This window comes from Peromyscus eremicus, chromosome 2 (genome assembly GCF_949786415.1).
Source record: "Peromyscus eremicus chromosome 2, PerEre_H2_v1, whole genome shotgun sequence".
NCBI classification, from domain to species: domain Eukaryota; kingdom Metazoa; phylum Chordata; class Mammalia; order Rodentia; family Cricetidae; genus Peromyscus; species Peromyscus eremicus.
The window spans coordinates 128,915,854-128,937,131 of NC_081417.1; the positions used below are offsets into that span (position 1 = coordinate 128,915,854).

General features: G+C 46.0%; 1 protein-coding gene across 5 annotated transcripts in view; it reads right to left on the reverse strand.

Annotated features, from left to right (window-relative positions):
- Mast2 (microtubule associated serine/threonine kinase 2) overlaps positions 1-21,278 on the reverse strand; it is a 171,146-nt gene continuing 149,868 nt past the window's right edge. For 3 of the 5 annotated variants that reach the window (XM_059254764.1, XM_059254763.1, XM_059254766.1), the window contains 21 exons: positions 20,909-20,984; positions 17,690-17,899; positions 13,473-13,574; positions 12,783-12,915; positions 11,969-12,030; positions 11,394-11,479; positions 10,744-10,952; positions 9,721-9,859; positions 8,250-8,382; positions 7,409-7,574; positions 6,822-6,923; positions 6,535-6,657; positions 6,259-6,368; positions 5,628-5,782; positions 5,120-5,394; positions 4,829-5,023; positions 3,635-3,861; positions 3,345-3,467; positions 2,759-2,895; positions 2,454-2,647; positions 1-2,146 (listed from right to left, as the gene is read on the reverse strand). In XM_059254764.1, coding sequence (XP_059110747.1) covers positions 627-2,146; positions 2,454-2,647; positions 2,759-2,895; positions 3,345-3,467; positions 3,635-3,861; positions 4,829-5,023; positions 5,120-5,394; positions 5,628-5,782; positions 6,259-6,368; positions 6,535-6,657; positions 6,822-6,923; positions 7,409-7,574; positions 8,250-8,382; positions 9,721-9,859; positions 10,744-10,952; positions 11,394-11,479; positions 11,969-12,030; positions 12,783-12,915; positions 13,473-13,574; positions 17,690-17,899; positions 20,909-20,984 — 4,477 coding nt within the window. In that variant the 3' untranslated portion in view covers positions 1-626. The remainder of the gene's footprint in view (positions 2,147-2,453; positions 2,648-2,758; positions 2,896-3,344; positions 3,468-3,634; positions 3,862-4,828; positions 5,024-5,119; positions 5,395-5,627; positions 5,783-6,258; positions 6,369-6,534; positions 6,658-6,821; positions 6,924-7,408; positions 7,575-8,249; positions 8,383-9,720; positions 9,860-10,743; positions 10,953-11,393; positions 11,480-11,968; positions 12,031-12,782; positions 12,916-13,472; positions 13,575-17,689; positions 17,900-20,908; positions 20,985-21,278) is intronic. The other 2 variants (XM_059254765.1, XM_059254767.1) reach the window with 1 other exon arrangement.

The window sequence follows — 21,278 nt, forward strand, 5'->3', positions numbered from 1 at the left end:
TTCCTTGAACTTTTTCTTGTTTACTGGTGAAGACACAAAGTTAGAAGATACATACAGGTTCTAGAGTCAGAGACCTGAGTGCTAATCCCAGCTCTGCCCAAACTGTATTGCCCAGGGCAGAAAAGCTCACTTCCTTATCAAGAAATCGGGAATGTTAGAGGCCACAAGTCCTCATTTAGTGCTCTATTACCCACAGAATCTCAGGGCTGGCTGCTGCTTTGTTCCTTGTGTACACTGACAGCCGTACAGAAAGATGGTAAACCACAGTCTGTCTTTAAACTATCAAACCTTGTTCCACTGAGTTCTCTTGGGTTCCTGGAACATAGCAGGTATATTGTGTATACTACAATCTGGCCATTCTTTACTGAGCCACTCCCTACTCTCAGAAAAACTTACTATCCAGCACCCATTTATGTCTGAGCTCAGATATTTCATCATCTGAGAAATGAAGCTGGATTGGGTTCTCTCCCTGCAAGTAAGAACTTAGTCATTATAATCCCAGTAGCAACAGGCCCCAAACCTAGAGTCCTGTGGATCAGGACCAACAGAAAGAAGCAAACCCAGGCCGAGATGGTTTCCAGGAGGGTGTATTACACAGGTGAGTTCAAGGAAAGCAAGCCCAACTGCTATGTTTGCTTTAGAAGCTCATCTGATGCCAGGGCCAAGTCTGGATGTTTTTGCTGGCCCCTAGGTTCTTGGTTTCTCCAGAGCAGGTTGGGCCCAGTTTCTGGGCTGAGGGGGTAGCCTCTGCATGGAATGTCCTGCCTCCTGTCACCTGAGGCATCAGGAACTTCCATGATGCTCAGGACTGGCTCCTCTTTCTCCATTTGTTCACATTCAGACTCCCATAGCCAGTTTTGGCTGGGGACCTCATGAAGTGGATAGGTCAGCCCAGGGACACTAGGTGACTGTGGCTTCTCCTGCTCAGGAGACAGGTTCTTAGGAAGAGTTGGAGCTGTGGCTTCCAAATCTTGGGAGTTAGCTGGTTCTCCTGTCCTTGTTATCTTCTTGTTTAGGGATGCCCTGTCTGGACCTTCAATAAGGAATTTCCAGGACCATGTACCTGGCTTTCCAGAGGTGGAGGTGGCAGAGCAACTGGTAGGGGTAAGTTCTGAAGATCTGGGACAAAGTGCAGCTAGTGCCTGTGTGTGGAGGTGCTGGGCCTTCCGGCAGCCTTCAGAGGGCTTGGGGCTGGTGGGCCCAGACCTATTCAGGCTGGGGGCTTCTAAGGAACTGGTAGCTTCCTCAAAGGCTTGTGGCCTCCAGAGCCTCCTCTGGGAGAGCCCGGGAACTTCTATTCGGGGGGAACCTAGTATGTCCCCTGTCAATAGGCTCGACAGTACAGGAGCCTGGTTCTTTAGATCCCTGTGTAAGAGAGCGTCCTCATCCCTATCCTCTCCTGAACCTTTAGGGGGTAGATTCTTGCCTGCTTCTGGTTGGGGGACCAGTCTTGGCTCTTGTGCGGCCTGGCTGTTCTCAGGCTCCTCATCAGTGTCATCTTCTGAGGAGTCTACTTCCCGGATAGCTTCTTGTTTTTGCAGTGACTCTCGGCGTTCAGCTCGATCCTGCCGGAGGGTCCCAAGGGCCCGTGAAGGAGCAGGCTGCAGCACTCCTTTTCCTGGAAGTGGCCCTTTCCCGGAGAGCACACTTCTGGTTCCAACTACCTCCAGAGGGCTGGCTTCCCTGGGTGGCAGCTCCTTCTTCAGCTCACCATGGGGCAGATCAAGACTATGCTTGCGGGAAGGGGCTAACTTCTTCTCAGAAGCTGCCAGTGCAGCTGCCAGCTTCTCAGCAGACTGCACCCTTTTAAGCAGTGGAGAGCGAGGTGGCTCTGCACTCTTGGGTCGTGAGAGCTGCCTACCTAGTGGAGGAGACAAGTGAAGTTTGGTAGGAAAAGTCTGGGCTCCGTGTCCAGACAAAGGCGATGGGGAACGCTGAGGTGAAGCTGCTGCTGCTGGTGGAGAAGGGGTGTGGGCCAATGGTGACAGTGGGATGCTGCCTGCTGACTTGCGCCGTGGAGAGCGGTACTGGCGTTGGAGCTTGGGTGCCAGACCATGGAGGGAGCTGGGCCGTGTATGTCCAGAGCCAGCAGGGGAACTGGGCACACTGGAGCTGGGAGAGCTGCTCTGCGATGAATTCCCTCCCACTTTGGATAGATGCATGGATGGATGGAAGACAAACAGAAAACAGCACATCAGTGTGAGTTGTTAGAAGTGACTGAGTGGCAAGGCAGAACTTAGACCTAGAATGCCCTAGAACTGTCTACTTTATACTACTGGTCCACTTAATCCACCCACCCCCCACCCCAAGACATCAACTCTTCCCAAGACTTCTGGATCTTCAAGGGTGGGCTCAGAGAGATTTATTAGAGTCGGGCCTATGGGAAGCAGAGGGCTCAGGTTCCTTCCTATTCCCCAAGGGGTGGTTTCTGATCTGCAGGGAAGCCCCTGTACCTGAGTGCACAGCATCAGGGGCTCCCCGGTAGCCCTGAGGAGGAGATCGGGGAGAGAGGCTGTGGCTGTGTGTGGGAGAGCCAGGACCACTCTCTCCCGATGACAAGGAGCGGTTCAGGGAGGAAAGGCTGCGGCTGGTGTGCAGCAAGGAGGCTTGCTTGGTGATCTTCCGGAACAGGGAGCTTCTCTTTCTGCTGTAGAGGTAAGGGCAAGGCTGATTTGCACAGGGCACAGCATACTCTAGGCCTCAACAAATGTGCGCACCCAGGTTCTCAGGGTAAACCTCTGGACCAAATCTGTCTCACCTTTCTTGCCCATCCTTGCCCCGGCTTCGTTTGCTCCTTCGGGCCATCTTAGCTTTGTAGCTGCCTTTCCGAGCCGGCCCCACTTTGATAGATGTATTCTCCAAGGGAGTTGTTGAAATTGATACCTTGTTTCCACTCTGGGAAGCCAAGCAGAGAACAGCATGACACTCTGGCTAAGAGTGGTGGCCGTTTTCCTGTCTTGCCCTTACCTCTGCTGCACCACAACTCCAGCTACTGCTCCTCAACACCAGCACGTACAGCTCAGCAAGTGCTATTTGCTCTCACAGGTTAGAAAATGGTTCCAAGTGGCACCCCAGAGTGGTTTAGGAATGGTGAGACAGAGCAGCACCTCTCCTCCTGTCCTGCTCATCAGTCTCACTTGCATTTAGAAGAGTCATTGGGCCTTGGCCAGCAAAGGCTACTTACATATGGAGAAAATCTCCTGTACTGCACATTCAAATTCTCCATGTCCCTACATCCGTCCTTAATGCTAGACTGTGTACCTGACACCCCCGCTCCCCTTACGGCTAGTCCAGGCTCATAAGTCTAGGACCACACTCACACAGACAACATTTCCAGCACTAACCTTCAAGACCAGCTCCACCACTTCTGTATGGACCAGCCCATGCACAGGCTCACCATTGACATGGGTGATGAGGTCACCCTGACGAAGCCCTGCCTCACTGGCTGGACCACCATCCTCCACATGCTGCCCCAGGAAGAGAAGAGTCTTTAATTTGGACCTTGGTTCAGCTGCTGTGACCCCTTGACCACCACCCTTTGGTTTCTGTGAATAATGTGGGCAGACAGGCTCTGCTAACAGGAAGGTGGGAGAAACAAAGCTAGAGGACAGCAGCTCTGCCTGGCCAGACATACCCACACCATGTGGTGTACAGTGTAGACGTCTGAGTCACCCATGTAGACACGAATGGCCCTCAGGGTGAAGCCATACTTCTTGCCAGCTCGGTGGATGATGATGGGAGGCCTCAAGCTGCCAAGAGCTGGCAAGAAGTCCCTGCTTGGAGAAGAGTCCCTGGAGGATGGATTAGATGACTGGGAATGCGGGGACATGGGGCTGGCCAATGGTGAGCAGGTGTGGTGTTCTGGAGGAGAAACCAAGACTTAGTGATCACAGATCTTGATCTGGCCATGATCCCAGCCCACTCCGAGTCATGGGCAGAGTCAAGGCTAAGCGATACCTTCCCTGCAGGACTTGATTCACAAAGCATCCTTCCTTACCTGGATAGAACTTTTTGAGCTCTTGTTGGAGTGCAGGTGAATGGTGCAGCTAGCACTTATGTGTGTATAATGGACCATGTAGGCACATCATAAGCATTTAAACATCACAGTTATACTGTGAGCTCATTATTTATATCCACTTAACATTTTTTTTTTTTTTTTCCCCCGAGACAGGGTTTCTCTGTGTAGCTTTGGAGTCTGTCCTGGAACTCACTCTGTAGACCAGGCTGGCCTCGAACTTAGAGAGATCCGCCTGGCTCTGCCTCCCAAGTGCTGGGATTAAAGGTGTGTGCCACTGCCACCCGGCTCCACTTAACATTTTAAAAAATGATTTATTTTTGTTTTATCTGAATTGGTGTTTGCCTGCATGTATATCTGTGTAAGGGTGTTGGATCCCCTGGAACTGGAGTTATAGACAGTTGTGAGCTGCTATGTAGGTGCTGGGAATTTAACCTGGGTCCACTGAACCATCTCTCCAACCCCATATATTCACATTTTAAAAATGAAGAACTTAGGGCTTAAGAGTGTCAGACAAGGTATTCAATTCAAGGTCAAGAGCCTTCAGCATTGATGATTTGAATTATTAGCTTTTTGTCCCAAAGCCTATACCTCTTCTGCTACTACAGTCCTGCCCTCTGGTGCACATGTATGGACATCACAGACATCAATCAGCACGGGTCTTCAGAGACCTCTACTTATACGGTAAGGAGGCAGTCAGTCTCTCAGACACCTACTTGCACACACATATACCTTCTGCATAGAGACTCATGCAGACCCCCAGCTTCCAATGTCCATCCTATGAGTTTTCTCTTAGTTCCCTGGTGGCCTTACCTGAAGGAATGAGGAGGGAAAGGGCTGTAGCTGAAGCAGACTTGATGACTTTGTTGACAGGGCGAGTGGTGCGCTTCTCTATAGAGTCCCCAGAGAGCAGTCGGTGACGGGCCCTGCGCACAGCTAGGTCACTGATGGCTTTGGCTGCAGCTTCCTCAGCCGGCTGTGGGGTCCCATGGCCTCGTGTCTCCATGGCTGTGGGTCCAAGTGAATAATGAGACCTTCAATGGAGCTAAGCCTCCCTCCCTGGTATATTCCAGCCTATGCCTTTCACCATTCTCTGGGCCACACCTGCACAAGACCCACTGCTTTGGCCAGGAGGCTCCTCATTCAGCTTCAGCTGCCTCTCCAGTGGTTGTTCAGTGATAGGCCCAGATGACCCCTCTCCAGATGGGGGTGTGAGGACCCATATACCCTCCTGTTGTTGCCTCCGAGGGGTGCCACTGGTCTCCTCAGGGCAACGAGGCACATCTGGGAAGCCTGAACAACGGTGTCGCACTGTCATCGGAGGACTTGAATCACTCTCTGTGTGGGACGACTCAGACACAGACAACCGCTTCCGTAATCTGAGAAACACAGGGCTTAGGTACTACAGGGTGAAGTGGCCCAGGTTGTCTCCCTCTCTTGCCTCTGCTGAGACTACCTTAGGGGCACAGTTATAGTCACAGACCTTTTCGTACATTTTGCCAGACTTCCCTGGCAAATGTCATTTAACTACTAACACCTACCCCTCCAGCTTCTGATGTTTACAACTGAGGCCTGGCTTATCTACCCACCCTGGTGAGCCCCGGGTGCTTACATCTCAGGAGAACCAATCACCCAGCTGCGGTCTCTGCCCTTCAGCCCTGCCAAGCCATCTGAGCGATCTTCCTTCTCCTCACTCAGGCTGCGCTTGGTTGGGGGTGGTGTCCGGCGTTCCTCAAGCAGGGAAAGCCGTTCCATGCTACTGTAAACCTGTGAGCACAGGAGACACATGGGATGGCTCTGACAGCTACACCTTCCAAGGAACAAAGGGTCTCCTTGGGATCTGACAGCAAGGGATTTGAGGGGACCTCCCCACTTTATACCCTCCTCCATCCAAGTCGCTCATTTGCAGAAACTGTTCTGCTGGCCTGATTCTGGCAGGGACTAGGGGCTCCTGCTTTATGTAACCCTAGCCCTCTGAGCTCCGCCCCCCCTCCCCCCACAGGGTTTTTAGAACCTGTCCTGGAACTCACTCTGTAGCTCAGGCTGGCCTTGAACTCACAAAGATTCACCTGGCTCTGCCTCCCGAGTGCTGGGATTAAAGGCGTGCGCCACCACCGCCCGGCCTCTCTGATCTCTTTTTCTGGCAGCGGTTCTATCAAAATTCCTTAAGCCTGCCCTAGGTATGTCCCTCGACAGGCTCTCTTCTCCCAATCCCCCAGCAGCCTGGGCTTCCTTAGTCACACCTTGCTGAACCTTGGAGAGCAGGAAGAAAACTGGCGGATCTCAAGGCAGCCATCCTCACTCACTTCCTCTTCATCCTCAGAGTCTACATGGTGGTATCTTTCTGAACGGGCTAGACCAAATACAGAGTTTAATTAACTTCAGCACCCTTGTTGGTACCATGCTGGTAGCAGTAGGGCCCTGAGCAGTTGCTCCTGACCAAGGGATGCATAGGCATTTCCTGGTAAATATGGTTCATGCTTCACTTCACCACCCCACCCCACCCCAGCAAGTCTTACTGTCAAAGTAGCTGGTGTCATCCTCTGACTCCAGCTGAGGTATAAACTCAGCCTTTTGGCGAAGGAGTCCTGTCCAGTCCAGTCCCGTGAAGAATGGGTGCTGCTTCACTTCACAGGCACTACCTGAGACAGAGAGGGCCAGGGACAAGATCAACTGCATGGAGTACAGGTAATCGAGTCAGAGTTTCAGGATCAAGAGGGGCTTTCCACTGAACCTTAGGGTACACACACTCAGCCTCCCTGCCCCCTTTCCAAGTGGTGAGAAATAGGAGAAAAACCCAACTTACTTGTGCCCAGTCTTTCTAGGGGGTTCTGGTGAAGCAGTTTCGAAGTGAGGTCTTGAGCATCTGGGGGCAATGCATCATCACCCTCAGGCCACACAATCTCATCTGAAGTATTATGGGTAAGAGAGAGGAAAAATTGTGGATAGAGTGAGGAAATGCAGAAAAAGAACAGTATAAGGAAGGGAAAAAGCCAGGCTTAGAGCTCCTCAAAGCCTTGTCTGGAACCCTAGTTCCTAAAGTCCTAGAGGTTCCTCCTCTCCAAGGGGATTCTCACAGTCCCCAGAACATAGCTTGCTCCTTGATCCAGTGTGCACATTTTGAACAGTGACTTCCTGCTCCTGAAGTTCCAGCTCACTTGCCATTTTACTCTAGACTCAAGAGCTCACACTCACAGATACAAGCACAGCACAGAACACCCATGACACAAGAATGACAGGAACACAGAGAAAGCCCCAGGAGGACACAACACATGCGTGCTCAAACAGACACATGCCTACCAGGGACACACACTTCAGAAAAAAGAGCTTAAGACCCTCCCAGCTGTATGCATATAACCCGACTCCACACTGATCCAGGGTGACAGTACCTACCACTGATCACTTGCCCAAAGAGCTCCTCCGGAGTGTCTCCAAAGAAAGGGACGCAACCCACCAGGAACTCATACAGGATTATGCCCATGGCCCACCAGTCCACTGGCTTCCCATAGCCTTGACGCAGGATCACCTCAGGTGCTATGTATTCCGGGGTCCCGCATACCTGAGCACAGAGAAGGCAGGCTGGCTCAGTATCCTGAGACAGCTTGCTGGCATGACAGTAGGGGATGTTCCTTCTGAATGAAGAGGCAGCTTACCTTAACTCATAATAATAAACAGTACCGAGAGCAATTCCAGGGAACCAGAGTTAAAGCTCTTGGTCAGGAGGGTTTCTGTATTTCCTGACTAACCAAAACCTCTAATTCTAACCTGAAACCATTACTCTCTAAGCTTTTTCTTTTGGAGCTGGTCCTAAGAGTTGGTTCCTGACCCAGAACAGAACCTATCAATCATCTGTGGCTATCACAACCTGAAATACCAAGTCAGAAAACATCAATGGGGCTGCTCTTGAGAAAATGGCACAGCATTCAGTGGAAGCGTGGAGCTGTGTTCCAAGAACACACCCCAGGAGAGCTGTGCCTCAGGCTGATGTCACATGAAGATGCATCAATAGTTAAGATAGCTATTTCATCCAAATCCCAGGGAAAATTTTATACCCATTTTCTCAGGGCTCATCCTGTTTTCCAAATGTTCTATCTATTTCAATGCTTCCCTGAAACTAAAGGCAAAAAGTGGAATACGCATGGTAATACTCAGGCACAGATTATAAGCAAGTAACTCCAAGGCCTTATTCTGAGGCCTGAATTTCAACTGCCAAGGTTTTCCCCATGCTTCTTACCTGCTTGTCTAGGAACTCCCGGGCATCCTTTTCAATGTGGCCCTCATACAAGTTGGTTGTCAAACTCATGAGGCCAATTTTAGAAAGTCCAAAGTCCGTGAGTTTGATGTGCCCCATGGATGTAATCAGAAGGCTGTGAGACCACAGAAAAAAACCATGGAGTTATGTCCCAGTTGTCCCTTAGGATGGGTTTAGTATTAGCCTCTGCAGGGCACCGGGGACACAAATGGGGAGCTAGGCGGCTATAACCGGCAGCCCTGGCCTTGTGAGCACTACTCTGTCCCTCCTTGCAACTCTATCTCTGTGTTGTTCCCCTGTACCTGGACAGGTACTGCCAGAGAGACTTCCTCCAGGCTGAGACCAGCCGTCCTAAAGAAGCTGCTGTAGTCATTAACAACCCGCTCTAAGCCAAGGGACTCACAGTATCCATCTCGGGGGAAAAGGAAAACTGAAGAAATCTTTTTCCATGCCTTTGATTTGGGAAAAACTAGAAATGAGAGACTGCTTTAAATACTTTGCCTGGGCCATTCTACTTGATGGTAAGAGCTTCACCCTGCCACCCTCTATTATTACCCCTGGTCCCCACTTCTTTATTTTTTCAAGACAGGGTTTCTCTGTGTAGCCCTGGCTGTCCTGGAACTTGCCCTGTAGACCACGCTGGCCTCAAACTCAGAGATCCGCCTGTCTCTGCCTCCTGAGTGCTGGGATTAAAGGCATGTACCCCTATCGCCCAGCTTGGTTCCAATTTCTTTAATTGGATCAGTGTCAGCTGTCCAGGCCACAAACTCAAACTATCCCAAATGAAGTCAGGTTTCCTACCTGGTTCATCATATGAGTAAGAAACATGTTCAGTGAGCTACTGAGTTCTGTGATAAATGTCTCCAAACTGTTCTGGAACTGAGGATGCAGTCCAGTGGAGGAGTATCTCACTATCATGAATGAGACCTTGGTTTTGATCCACAGCACCAAAGGAGGAAGAAAGCAGGGAGGACTGTTTCTACTCAGCACAGCAAATGTGCTGTTTTCATTTCAGAAGGAAGGAATCTGAGACTCAAAACTTTAATAAAAAGACTGACTCAGTTAACAAGCATTGACTGGCCATCTATAGGTCTGCATAATATCAAAGCTATTTTCTTCCTTTTTTTTTTGTTTTTTTTTTCAAGACAGGGTTTCTCTGTGTAGTTTTGGTGCCTGTCCTGGATCTGGCTCTGTAGACCAGGCTGGCCTCAAACTCACAGAGTGCCACCTGACTCTGCCTCCCAAGTGCTGGGATTAAAGGCGTGCACCACCACCGCCCGGCCCAAAGCTATTATATATAGTCATTATTAGATGTGCTGATTCTTTTGTTCTGCTTGGTTTCTTCTGTTTCCTAGTAGCCATTCTAAGATAATCCAAGCATGTTGTGTTTGTCCCACTTAGGAAAAGACTTAAGAGGAAGACCTGAACAATAAAAATAAGACAGTGGACATACTTGTCAGGTTTGAGGTCACGGTGCACAATGCCGTAGTTGTGTAAGTATTCCAAAGCCAGCACAGTTTCTGCAAAGTACAGACGCACCATGTCCACAGGCAGGGCCCCAATGTTCTTCAGCAGAGTGGCACAGTCTCCCCCTGCAAAAAGCCCAGGCTATCATGAAGAGAGGCCATCATGTTCCAGTACTCTGTTCCAGCCAGTTCTCAGGCTTGCAGTACTTAAGGAGATAGCCTCACAGAATAGCCTAATGTTGGATCCTGTGACTCTAGCCCTTCTGCTACTAGTGTGGGTGGGAGATAGGTAGTAGGAAGCAGGAAATGGATTAGACTATTAGGTGACGGAAGGAATCCAGGCCTTCATACTTTCATAATGACTTGCAGGTATAAGACTAAGTTTTCTAGGATGGGAATACTGTATTCAACAAATGCAATTCAATGATCTGCTAAATCATTGATGTTTGTTCACTTATTTCCTTCTTTTCTGACTAAAGTGACATGTAAACCTCCAGCAAATAGCCACTGAAGAAAAAGCATGGCTTTGTTCAGGTTCAGCTTTAAGCCTTAGGGAAAATGTTTGTAGCTGTACAGAGTGAGGGGGTCCAAGGAAGGGCTACTGCAAAGCTGCTGCCTGCCCCTCTCCAGAGCTCTGCCCATGTTATTCTTCTAGTCTATTCCCAGAGTACTGGACTAGGTTTAGGGATGACACTTTATCAAGTCATCAGCAAGGGCGATCTTGCAGAGCCCCACTTTGGGCTTCTGTGGCTGCTAGCTAAAGCCTCTGACCCTGTCTGCACAGACTTTGGGGAGGTGACTCTAGCTGCTGTGTTACTGCATCTGTCCACTTTTCTCCTGTGAAGCTATGTGCTCACTGTGGCCAGTGGCCTGAGTTCCTAAGCAGAAATCGGTAACAAAGGGGTCTTTGGAGTCTGAAGCTTCGCTACTCTACAAAGAAGCTGGTCCTTATTTAGGCCGGAGGCTCCGAGTACACTTGGACTTCCACACAGGCCACGCTCCCCCAGTACCTTCAACATATTCCATCACCATGCACAAGTGACGCTTGGTCTCAAAGGAGCAGAACATGCTGACCACAAAGGGGTTTTCAGCGAACGTCAGTATGTCGCGCTCCACAAATGCCTGCTGGATCTGGTTCCGTAGGATCAAGTTCTGCTTATTAATCTTCTTCATAGCAAAGCGCTGCCGAGTGGACTTGTGCCGCACCAGAAAGACAGCCCTGGGGAAGACAGGCAGCCCAGCCCAGCACCCGAGGTCTCTTAGCACCTCAACTGTACATTCCATAACCCCAAACTGCCTCTTCATCCCACATAGGTGCACAAAACTCTTGGGGATATGCCTACTACTAAGAAGAATCTAGGCTTTTGGCCCAATTAATGCTTCCATTTCCTGGCAGAGCAGGTCCTGAGGACCCAGCTCAATGTTTCCAGAACTCAGAGGAATGCTACCAAGACAGGTGGGAATCCTGCCTGGGCAAAGAACCAAAGTTCAGATGCCAGAGAAAGCTGAACTCTTGATATTCCAGGAGAATTCAAAGAGGGAGTGGGTCCACCTTGGGGCATCTTTTGCCCAGGGGATTGGTTATCATACACTTTCAGGAGGAAGAGACCAAGGGCTGATTCAGCTCTAGTCCTGGCCACAATCTGACCCATGCCTTTACCCATAGGCGCCATTGCTGATGAGCTTAATGGTTTCAAAGTCCTCTTCAGAGGGGGTCTTTTTATTCGGCAGAGATGCCCCACGACCCTAGAAGACAAAGAAAAAGGAAGGAAGCAGGTATGATCTTCAGAGCACATATGCCTGGGGAAGCTGTGTGTATACCCAGTCTCAGCTGGGTACATGCAGCTCTTGCCTATTCTTTCCCAGGAACCATATGACTTTTCATTGATGGTAGCACCAAATTCCTATCCCTTCAGATGTTCCTTAAAAAAAAAAAAAAAAAAAAAAGACTTATTTATTGTTATTCTATGTGTATGAATTTTTGCTCACATCTATGTATGTGTGACTGGTGTCTGTGGAGGTCAGAGTTGGGCATTGGATCTCCTGGAACTAGAGTTACAGTTGGTTGTGAGTCACCAATGTGGGTGCTGGGAATTAAACCCAGGTCCTCTGGAAGAGCTAGTACTCTTAACCGCTGAGCTATCTCTCCAGTCCCCAGATGTTCTTTTAAAACAAACTCATAGGGCTTCACAGAGCTCAGTCTCCAAGACTGCAGCAGTAGCTCAGGATCTTTACCTCAACGGAATCATCTGTCTCCGGAGTATCAGGACTGTCATAGCTGCTCAATTGGGCCATTTCTAGAAACACAGCAAGGACACCAGAGAAAATTGCAGAGCAGTGATAGGCATTTCAGCAATACCCTCAGATCATACACGTGGGGTAAGTATTAATACTGTATCAGTCTGAAATGTAAACCTAGTCCTGTGGCTCTATCATCAATAAAGCACAGATTTTAGACAGGGAAATAACTCAAGTGCCATTATTCTACTATTTCTAGACGTTCAGTGCCATTTACAAGCCTGGCACAGTCTAGAAAAGCTTCTCTCAAACAAGGCCTAATGGAAGCTTCTACCTGTACCCATCCTTCAGGCCAAGACTACTTTACTTATTGGGACAGGGAAGCAAGCAGACAGGGCAGAACAGCCACAAAGCAGGATAGGGAAGTCCAAGGTTCATGCAGGGGCTCATCGTGAAGTCCAGAAGAACAGAGCTAAACTCTACAGCAGAATGGACAAGCCCTAAACAGGAAGGCTTGTAAGGTGGTCAACAGGAGAGAGAAGTATGGAGAAGGGTGATCATTTTTCAAAATGTTGATTATGATCCTTCCTTGTTGACTTTGTTTGATCTGAGGATCTAAATCCAACCTAGCTGGTCCCAAGGGAAGCCTGTCTAGGACACAGCAGGCAAATATGAACAGTGATTCCAAAGGAAAGGCCATGTAATGGCAGAGATCACAGAGTGTCTCCTGTAGACCTGAGATCCCTGAGGTCATGTTACATCCATGTCTATGCTAAATCTCTTCTTTATAGCCACTATGCAGCATGCTCACCCTCTAGGGGATCCCGTGTGAGGCCCAGCTGGCTAACAATGTATCGGGGGATGTCACATTTAATTCCATGTCCCTCTTTGGCATGACCCTCAGCTGCTTCTAACAGGTGATAGAATTCTTCAGGGTCAAATTCCTGTACCAGAGAAAAGAGGTGGTTGTGGTCAGTTGGGGAGAGATACAAACGTATGCTGCTGCCTTTCTTGGCATTGAAAGCACATACCATACGGAAAGAAATTAAACCTCTTTGTGATGATATACCCTGGCCTCTAAACATCCAGAAACATGAGTTACAGATTATGGAACAAAGCTGTCTTCTAGGTCACCGCTAGATGATTTCCTAAGCATAGTATACTCTTCTTAGAAATACGCACAAGAGCTTTTGACTTCAAGACAGGTTAGCCTAGTCACCTGTTAGAAGTCTGATTCTTTTAGCCAGGTAGCACTGTCAGGTATGTTCAGGTGGTCAGCCTGGAGCACTGCTGGTACATACTCAATCATAGCTGATTTAGCACGGGGGTAGGCCAGACTAATAGTTCTTACTGCCAGTCCCCTAAGTGCTTGCAAATCATATTAAAAAAATATAATTCACTAATAGAAATGTTAATGGTACTCCCAGTTTTGTTGTTGGCAAAACACTTCCTTTACATCTCCTACTCCCCACCTGCACATCAACACTCCATGTTAACTCACCAGACATTCCAGGAGACGAGCTGGGCGGGCAATGACAATCATCAACTTTTTTACCAGCTGTATCACAAAGGCTACATCTGAGCTCTCTGAGCGCTCGTGAGCCTACACAGAAAAGAAAGGTTACTTACACAATTATCCTACTGTGAATGGGTTAAACAGGACCAGACTGCACAGAGCTAACTACAGGAAGAAATATGGAATTGTATGTTGAACAGTCATTAAATTCTTTGAGACACAGCCTGCACTGAATTTCCCCCCTCTATTACAAGGGCCTAGTAAATTAGAGAACAGAATTGGAAAAAAAAATGGTAACTGGCCAATTAGAGAATACTCAAGTGTTCTCCCAAAGGCACCAACACTCAACCTCAGGGAGTCAGTCAGTTTGAGGAAAGGCCTGAAAGTTTTAAGCAAGACTGTGACTTGAGCATTTTATATTCATCTATTTAATTTTTATTTTTATGTTGTGTACAGACACATGAACTCAGGTCATCAGGCTTTGTGGCAAATACCTTTACTTGTTAATAAAGTGTCTTAGCTCTGACTTTAGCACTTTAGAAAACCTTACACACAAGAGGAACAGAGTTCCTGGCTTAGGAGCATTTGTCTACCATCTACGTTGACCAAGAGGCTCTGGTGGAAGGATCACTGGAGCCCACTAATTCAAGACAAACCCAAGCTACACAGTGAAAGCCTGTCTTGAAGAAAAACAAAAAAACCTTTTAAGTCATTCAATGTTAATTCTTTGTATGATATACCTATCAATCTCTTGATTCTTTTTTAAAATTATTTTAAATTACATGTAGGTATGTGTGAAACATCTGCATGTACAAGTGTCCATGGAGGCCAGAGACCAGAGGTATTGGATCCCACTGGAGCTGGTCTTTCAAGTAATTGTGAGCTGCCAGATGTGGATTCTAGGAACTAAACTTGTGTCCTCTAGAAGAGTATTGTGTTCATAACCACTGAGTCATCTTTCCAGCTCAGTTTCCCTAAATTTATTTATTTATTTATTTATTTATTTATTTATTTATTTATTTATTTATTTATTTATTATGTATGCAGTGTTCTGCCTGCTTGTATCCCTGCAGGCCAGATGAGGGCACCAGTTTCCCTAACTCTATTTATTTATTTATTTATTTATTTATTTATTTATTTATTTATTTATTTATTTATTTATTAATTAATTATGTATGCAGTGTTCTGCCTGCTTGTATCCCTGTTTCCCTAACTCTATTTATTTATTTATTTATTTATTTATTTATTTATTTATTTATTTATTTATTAATTATGTATGCAGTGTTCTGCCTGCTTGTATCCCTGCAGGCCAGATGAGGGCACCAGATCTCATTACAGATGGTTGTGAGCCACCATGTGGTTGCTGGGAATTGAACTGAACTCAGGACCTCTGGAAGAACAACCAGTGCTCTTAACACCTGAGCTGTCTCTCCAGCCCCCCAGTTTCCTAATTCTTAAATGTCTTTGAGAACTTCCAACTCACTATTAAGAAAATGGTTAAAAGAAAACTATTCTTTATTTTGTTGACTTTTTTCTTCTCATTTTGCAGGTGTATATGTATGGTATGTTTGTATGTATGCAATAGTCATACAGGTGCATAAGTTTAGAAATTGGTATTGGGGTGTCTTCCTTTGTTGCTTCCAAACTTTTTTTTTTTTCTTTGAGACAGGGTTTCTCTGTGTAGCCTTGACTGTCTTGAAACTCACTTTGTAGAGCAGGCTAGTTCAAACTTAGTTTTTAAGACAGCGTCTCTCACTGAACCTGTCAGTCACTGATTGGCTATACTGCCTAGCCAGTGAGCTCCAGGGGTCCCCTCCCTCCCTTAGGGGTCATGGAGACAAGTGATCACATTTGGCTTATTACATGGGAACTGGGGATCCAAACTTACGTCTTCATGCTTATGTTGCAGCCACTTTATTAGCTGACCCATCTCCCCAGTCCCTTGACATTTTCCCTTCTTTTAAAGATAGACTTAATATGCAGCTTAGGCCTCAGTCTCCAGAGTACTGGGATTATAGGTGTGTGCCACCACATCTGGCCATATTTTATTTCTTGGTTAGAAATCTCCACCCCCTAGTACTAAGGATTACTAGGGCCTCATACAAACTAGGCAAGTACTTTTTTATTTATTAATTTTGTGTGCATGTGGACATGTTTGTGCCATGGTGTACATGTGAAGTTTCTCTTCTATCATGTAGGTCCAGGGGATCATCAGGCTTGGTGGTAAGTACCTTCACCTGATGAGCCATCTTACCAGCTCCAGAACTTTAATTTTTCAAAAAAGAAACAAACAAGTGTTTTTCATGGGAATCTAGCATTCTCAAGTTGCTCTTATACAACATTTATATTTAAGTATTCATTTTGAAATCAGAGAATTTTCTATAGATAGAATTTTTTTTAACATATTTAAATAAAACTTTCTCACTGTAACTACTGCCTACTGAGTTATATCTTCAAGGGTACAGAGACTGATTTATTAGTCTTCTAGTATTTGGCCGTTAATAATCATGATCAGTTTGAATCATTTGTCTCTAGATCAGCTGGTCCCTGAAATTCCTTGCTCTTTCTAGATCCACACCAAAATCCTATTTGATCATTAGCTCTGGGCCCTCAGCTCCATTAATACTACTCTTGAGGAGTCTAGAGGAGACAGGGTCTCTTAATTACTTAGTGACATGAAGCATCTTGGAAAAACAAGTGATCCCTTCTCCTCACCTTCTCCTCAAACATCTTGATGGTATCAGCTGAGTGAGAAGGCATTGAAACACCTGACCTGAGAGGCTGACAAACAGCAAAGTGAACGAGAACCCAAGGAAGACAGTGCTCAAGAACTCAGTGTATGCTTGGTCTTTGCTACCTCTGGGTTATTTTGTATTTTATTTCCCAGAGACTTAAAATTTTCGTTTTTCTTTTTATTTATGTGTATAAGCTTGTGTGTATGTAGACATGAATGCCTGCAGAGGCAAGAAGAGGGTGTCAGATATGTTGGAGCTGAAGTTACAGGCAGCTGTAGTTGCGGGGAACCAAATTAGTCCTCTGCAAAAGTAGTACAGTCTTAACTGCCAAACCATCTCTTCAGCCATCAAAGAGTCTTAAAATTTATTTATTTTATCTATTTTCATGTTTATGAGTGTTTTTCCTGTATGTATGTATGTACATCATGCATGTACCTGGTGCCTGGAGAAGTCAGGAGAGGGTGTTGAATTCCTTGGAACGGGAGTTATAGATAGCTATGAGCCATCATGTGGGTACTGGGAGTTCAACCTGGCTCCTAGGGAATAACAGCCAGTGTTTTTAACTGCTGAGCTACCTTTCCAGTTCCTCCCAGGGACTTTTTATATTGGAGAGGATCATATCTTTAAAGTTAGAGCTATTACTGTGTTAATGACATATCAGTTAACAGACACACTCACAGGATAAGCCCTAGCCCTGCTTCCCCTGGATTGAGGATAGTTAGAAAGCTGTGCTGAAATAAATGATTCTCAGTATTAGACAGTTCATATATCCACTACTGTATTTCATATTATTATTTGTGTGTGTTTGTTTTGAGATAAGGTCTCACTATGTAGCCCAGGCTGGCTCAGAATTCACTAGGATCTGCCTCAGTTTCCCAAGAGCTAGGATTCAAGGTGTGGGCCATCACATCTGTTCAACCTCTGCTGCACTTCTTGCTTTTGGTAAAAAGTCAAATATTTATGTAGACTATCAATGTCAGTTGGTATTGGTAGACTCCAACTGTCAATGTTGGAGTCTCAGGTAGAGTAATAGCTTTGGTTTCAGAAAACCACTCACAGTGGGGCTGGAGAGATGGCTCAGTGGTTAAAAGCACTGGCTGTTCTTCCAGAGGACCTGGCTTCAATTCCCAGCACCTATATTGCAGCTCACAACTGTCTGTAACTCCAAGATCTGACACCCTCACACAGACACACATGCAGGCAAAACACCAATGTAAATAACCTAAAAATAATTATTAAAACAAAACAAAACAAAACAAAACCACTCACAGAACAGAGTTCCTCTGAAACTAAGCAGACTTCTCAAGTGATGGAGAGGCTTGGGCAGGATATAAGCTCAACAGCACCAAATCTGGAAGTTCCTACATACTGGCAAGGAGACCTGGTGGTGGCCAGCAGCTGGGCTCACTGCTAATTCCTGAGATTACTGTGTGGAAGTTTCATCAGTTCCCACATCAAGACACTTACATCTTGCAGAAGCTTTTCCAAATTCTCTTGAAGTTCGTAGAAATAGTGTGATGTAATGAGGCCACTCCGAGATTTATCCAGGCAGTCTCGGGCCATCTCAATCACCTGATGATGAATAAAGCTTAGGGCACCATCTGCCAAGGGCAACACACTATCTGGAGTGTTACAGGAAATGAATTCGGCTAGTCGCTCTTCCATTTGTGCTGTGGCCTGGGAACAAAAGAAGAGATGTCAATTTCTTTCCGGTCCCAGCTTAGCTGCAACAAATTCTGAAGGATGGGATCTCTGTGTGCCTTACTTCCTCATGCTACCTTGGGAAACCTAATTATATAAGGCATGAAGTAGTCACTTCAGGTAAGTCAGACAGCCCCAACACCAGATCCGAGGCCCTCTATCATCTTGGTTTGCCTGTCTCTTGCCATTCCTTGTAATGCAAGCTTTTTGGTTCTGTAGACGTCTCTTACTGGCCATGTTTCATGCCATTGTCTTTGTTACACATTCTCTGGGGTTTGGCCTCAGTTACTACTGCTCCTCATCTCACTCAAGCATCATCAATCCTCAGACAAGTCTCCTGCTTCCTGGGAAACAAAAGTTCTCTTTCCTCTGTGCTTCTAACTTGGACTCCTGACTGGGTAACTCAGTGCACAGATGAACCTTTCTATGCAAAAGAAGTTCTGGCAAGTCAGAGAGTTTCATTATCATTTCATTTCATTATCATAGGGTTCTCATATTTAACATGAGTTCACACTGAATACAACAAGTGCTCAGAGAACATGTATGGAAGGTATGCATCTGCCTAGTTTAGGAAGCTAGGATGGAATGGAGGTCTGGCTCAGAGCTCTCTTGGGCCTAACTGTCTAGGACCTTGGCTTCTTTTTTTTGTCACTGAGTGATTTCTGATTCCCAATATGTTGACACAAACAAAAGTATGTTTATATGTGGCATGTGTACAGAGGGATTTTTAAAAAGTGAGAGCAGCATGGAGAGAAGCAATGGAAGGAATCTTAACACATTTTCTATATGAAAGAAAAATACCTATAAATATCAACCCACAGTGCTAGGTGTCAATGCATATCTCTGTACAAAGAGGACGAGACATGAAAGATACATTTCTCAACAATGCACACTCTGGAATTTCATTATAAAGCACAACAACATGGCTTCCTAGCTGTTTTCCTGCTCTTTCTTTGTTCTTATTCTTGTGTATACTTCAAGGCTACCACGTGACGGCCAGAGAGAACATATTAAACAGAATAGCTAATATTACTGAGTACTTATGTCCTGCATACTATTAAAGTGTTCATTTATCCTCATTATGAGGTAGAAAATCTAATAGGGTTCTATTATTATGAGTTGTCAATGAGGCAAATGAAGCTCAAGGAAGTTAAATAATTTGTCCAGAATCTTGCAGCTAATAAATGGAGCTGAGATAAATGCAAGTGGTCTGGGTCATTGACACAAGGTTTCACTGGTGTATGTCAAGAAAGAAAAGCACAGAGCACTTCTGCCATCTCCCTCAGCTGTCATGTGTATGGTGGACTGTACAGTTGGAGGGAAGGACTTTGAGAGGAGCAGGAAGCACATACCCCGGATACAGACAGACAATCCAGGGAGGCCTGGACAGAGAGGAGATGAAGGAGGTCTGAGCACCTCAGCCCCCAATGTCTCTCAGATAGGGCTTGTGATTGCTATTGTAGTTTTCATCTTGACTACATCTAGAATTAACTAAAACCCAAAAATGGCTGGGCACACCTGTGAGGAATTTTGCTTAATTAAATCATTTGAAGTGAGAAGATCTTCTTCTAACCTAGATCTTTGAGGTAGGAAGACACACTTTTAATCCAGATCTTTTGAGGTGGGAAGACCCACCTCTAATCTGGGCCACACTTTCTGCTGAAAGCCTGTGTAAAAGACATCTCTTTTGCCTGTTTGCTCTTCCCTTGCTAGCATGTCCATTCCTTCACTGGCACTACAGTCTACTTCTTTGGGATTCTGGTGTATACTGAAAACCAGCTAAGACATCCAGCCTCGTGGACTAAACAACTACTCAATTACTGGACCTTATGTTCATAGGTGCCATTGTTGGATTAGCTGGACCACAGCCTGTAAGTCAGTCTAATAAATCCTATTTCTTTTCTTTTCTTTTGAGACATGGTTTCTCTTTATAGCTCTGGCTGTCCTGGAACTTACTCTGTAGACCAGGCTAGACTCAAACTCGCAGAGATCTGCCTGCTTCTGCCTCCTGAGTACTGGAATTAAAGGCCACGCCAGCACTGCCCAACCCATAAATCCCATTTCTATACAGAGAGATTCATTCTGTAAATTCTGCTACTCTAGAGAACCCTGACTAATACAGGGCTGACTGTTTTCTGTAGGAATCAGAAGGCCAAGTATGAGGATACAGCAGGTGGTTCTCGATCAGAACTGCAAATTCACACCTGTGGTGGCAAGTCTATAATAAGCATTCATAAGATTGGGGCAGGATTGAGGCTGAGGCTAGCCTGGGTTAAATATCAAATTCTAGAATAATTCCTACTACAAAGTGAGACTGACTCAAAAAATAAACAAACCCCTCAACATCAAAAAACACAAATAAGCAAATTTAAAAAAAATAAAGGATAGAGGAAGAGCAGTATGGAGACATACAAGTGATGTCCTGGTTCTAAACAAGAAGGTTTGCAGCAGAAGTGTAAGTACTATTTCCTAGCTATCTTGGGATAGGACCAATCTTCCTTCTCACTTTAAAATGCAAACACAAATGTTAGCAAGCAACTCTAGGGCTCCTGCCTCTTGCCCTGTTGTTCTCTTGGCTGCTTCTTCTACCAGATCTGTATACCTCTGGTTGTGCATGTTCTGGGATGCTGCATAAGAAATCTGTGTCAAATGAAGGTGTGCCAAAGGTGGGAGGAGGAGGTTGGGGAGAACCTCGAGTCATGAATGCAATGTGCACAGTAAAAAACCAGATCTCTAGTTCCTTTCTTCTTTAACACATGATATGTGATATTCTCCTCCACTCACTACTTGTTCTGGGGTGGAGAAACAGAAGCTCTATAAGTAAAGACCTCTGCTTTTCTCTCCCTGCCCCCTCTAGATGCCTTTAAAGATGGTGATCTTTTTGGATACTTCTGCACTTGACCTCTCATTCTGGAGTCTTCCTACTGGGTTGACTAAAGGTAGCCATCCTTGGATATTATTTTCTCCTTTAAAATAAATCCTTACCTTGGGGAATCTTTCTTTGTACACATGATTCATCATTATTATTTCACTGTCGAAGGAAACTGGGGACCGCCCAGGACTGAATAAGAAAGAAACAATTATGTTATTTTAGTGCCACAAAAACATCAAGGAAAAATATGGCCATCCCTTGAGCCCCCCGAGTCCCAATTGTCTTCAGTATCTCACATATTCTTACATTCATGAGAATTAGGTTCCAGGCTTTATTTGTAGAGCTCCTAGCACATTTGTTTATAGTTTTAGAATAGTATTATGTGGAAACTGGCGACCTTCCTGCCAGAAGTGTAGCTTTCACACAGCTCCCTGCCATGGCTGAGAAGAGGAGAGTCTACTTGCCAGTCAATCCACAGCTGGC